The following is a 2,361-nucleotide window of genomic DNA, read 5'->3' on the forward strand; positions in this document are numbered from 1 at the left end:
GCTATAAATACTTTGATTTAATCCTGCCTGTTTCAAGTTCTGCTTTTGGGTCCTACTGTGCATTTACCTGGCAGGTGGAGGTTTAGCCCAAATTAAATTTTACCCACTTTATAAAAGAAGGTTCTCAAACTCTGACTGCATTGAACCTTTGACTGGAGCTGAACTTACACTGTGACTCAACACACTCAGAACTTGAAGTCCTTTGATCTGAACGACAAGGTGCGACTTTAAAGACTTCAAGATGATACTTGTTGTTGCACTTCTGTCTCTGGCTGTAACAGTCCACTCTGTTCCTCGTTGTGATCTCAACCTGGCTCTGGACTGTGAGGAAATCTACAACGTCTCCACACAGAGTGATGTGTACACCATCTACCCCACATCTTCACCTGCACCTGTCAAGGTATATAAAGTGTATAAACCAGGGGTCTTCAACAGGGGGTTTCGGGACCCCTAGGGGGTCCTCAGAGCTACTATAGGGGGTTTGCCAAATCTTTGTGATAGAATTTAGTTTTTTCACCACTTGAACCCTAGAATTCCTTTTCTGAGGGGAACATTAGCCAAAAATAGCAGATCTACAAGCGCTCAACGCCTTGCGCTGCGAGGCGTTGAGAGCTTGTAGATCGGCTATTTTTGGTAAAGAGGCTATAGGTGTAGAGGGGAAAAAAGAGCAGACTAGGTAAAAAAAAAAGTTTAATCTGAAACACGATTTTATACAATATAGAGGTGGGGGTCCCTGCTTCTTCTCTCTCTCAGCTAGGGGGTCCTTGGCCTGAAAGCGTTGAAGACCCCTGGTATAAACTGTATATTAAGGGTTTTTCCAGGATTGTTTTATGGACTGACTGTTTTTATGTTGTCTTTTTTTCTTCATATTTTTCTTATTATTCTTTCTCTTGCTGATGTTTGCTGTTTTTAAAGCACTTTGTAACTTTGTTTGGAAAAGCGCTATACAAATAAAATTCCTTCATTCAAGGTCTACTGTGACATGGACACAGATGGAGGGAAGTGGACGGTCATCCAGAGAAGACTGGACGGCACTGTGAACTTCTACAGGCCCTGGGCTCAGTACCGAGCTGGGTTTGGAGACGCATCGGGCGAGTACTGGCTGGGACTGGAGAACATGCATCTCCTTACCCAGAACGAAACGTACCAGCTGAGGGTGGACATGGAAGACTTTGAGGGAAACGCAGCGTTTGCCTCTTACTCCTCTTTCTCTGTGGGTTCTGAGGCTGATGGCTACAGGCTGCACGTTGCTGGCTTCCAGGGTGGAGGAGCAGGAGACTCACTGTTCAGTCACGATGGAATGAAATTCTCAACCTTTGACAAAGATCAGGACACGTGGAGGTATAACTGTGCAAGTCATTTTTACGGTGCGTTTTGGTTCTGTTCCTGTCATCATGCTAACATCAACGGTCCTTACCTTTGGGGACGGACGGCTCAATTTGCAACAGGTGTGGACTGGCACACCTGGGAGGGTCCTCATTACTCCCTGAAGGCTGTAGCGATGAAGATCAGACGTGTTCCTTAAACATGTTTAGGTTCACATGCATATTATCTTTGAAAAGCACAACCGTGGTGTAACAGGCATGATGCAAAATGTACACTTCATGGTTTGAATGTGGGTCTTTTCTCCCTTTGGGAGTCTGCTTAATCCTAATCTGTAAAACATATTATTACAGTGGTGACCTGTCATAGCTCTTAAATGAATAAATAATCCAAGATATTGTAAACCTATTGTTTCACCGTCATGAATGAAGACATGCATGCAAAGACAAAGATATGGTGTATTTTGTAACGCTTTACTTAAAGGTCGGGTCTATAATTCATTATAATCACATTTACAATGCATTTTAAAGATTCATAACACTCGTTAGAAATGTTTATAATGATACATAAAAAGGTTTATGAAGTATTTTATGTGTTGGTCAAATTACATCATTATGCTTAGCAGAACAGCACCTTAACTACCATACTTTGTCAGTTATAAGGTGTCTTAAAACATAGACACACTGTTTATATAAGTCTGTTTTACTAAGTATAGAGGGTCTAAGTGTTTAGAATATTATGCAGAGAGACTCCTTTACATAATAAGCTTTTAAGCTGTTACAAATGCACAGGGTCAATAGTATACAGATACTTAATTCCTATTGTGGGAATGATTTACTTAATTAACAGCAATACTATATACAGTGAGTGACAATATCTAAAGAGTGTCCTCATTCCCTGTTGTAGCAGAGACATCTGAGAGAGACCGTACATCCACACATCAACCCTAGCTAAGTTAAAGATCACAATTGTGGGTTCGAATCCACAGCAGTACATCCAATTTTGTCGAGTGCAGTGTTGATTTCGTCGACTATTCGG

At 41.6% G+C, this 2,361-nt stretch overlaps 1 protein-coding gene across 1 annotated transcript; it reads left to right on the forward strand.

Annotated features, from left to right (window-relative positions):
* Positions 1-241: 241 nt before the first annotated feature.
* LOC311039575 (microfibril-associated glycoprotein 4-like) lies at positions 242-1,539 on the forward strand (the record flags this gene model as incomplete). Its single annotated transcript, XM_084049515.1, has 2 exons — positions 242-400; positions 971-1,539. 2 exons carry the CDS (start codon positions 242-244, stop codon positions 1,523-1,525), a joined length of 714 nt encoding a protein of 237 aa, XP_083905641.1. The 3' UTR covers positions 1,526-1,539.
* Between the last annotated feature and the right edge of the window lie 822 nt (positions 1,540-2,361).

Source organism: Gymnoscopelus microlampas (genome assembly GCF_963454915.1).
Source record: "Gymnoscopelus microlampas genome assembly, chromosome: 23".
NCBI classification, from domain to species: Eukaryota; Metazoa; Chordata; class Actinopteri; order Myctophiformes; family Myctophidae; genus Gymnoscopelus; species Gymnoscopelus microlampas.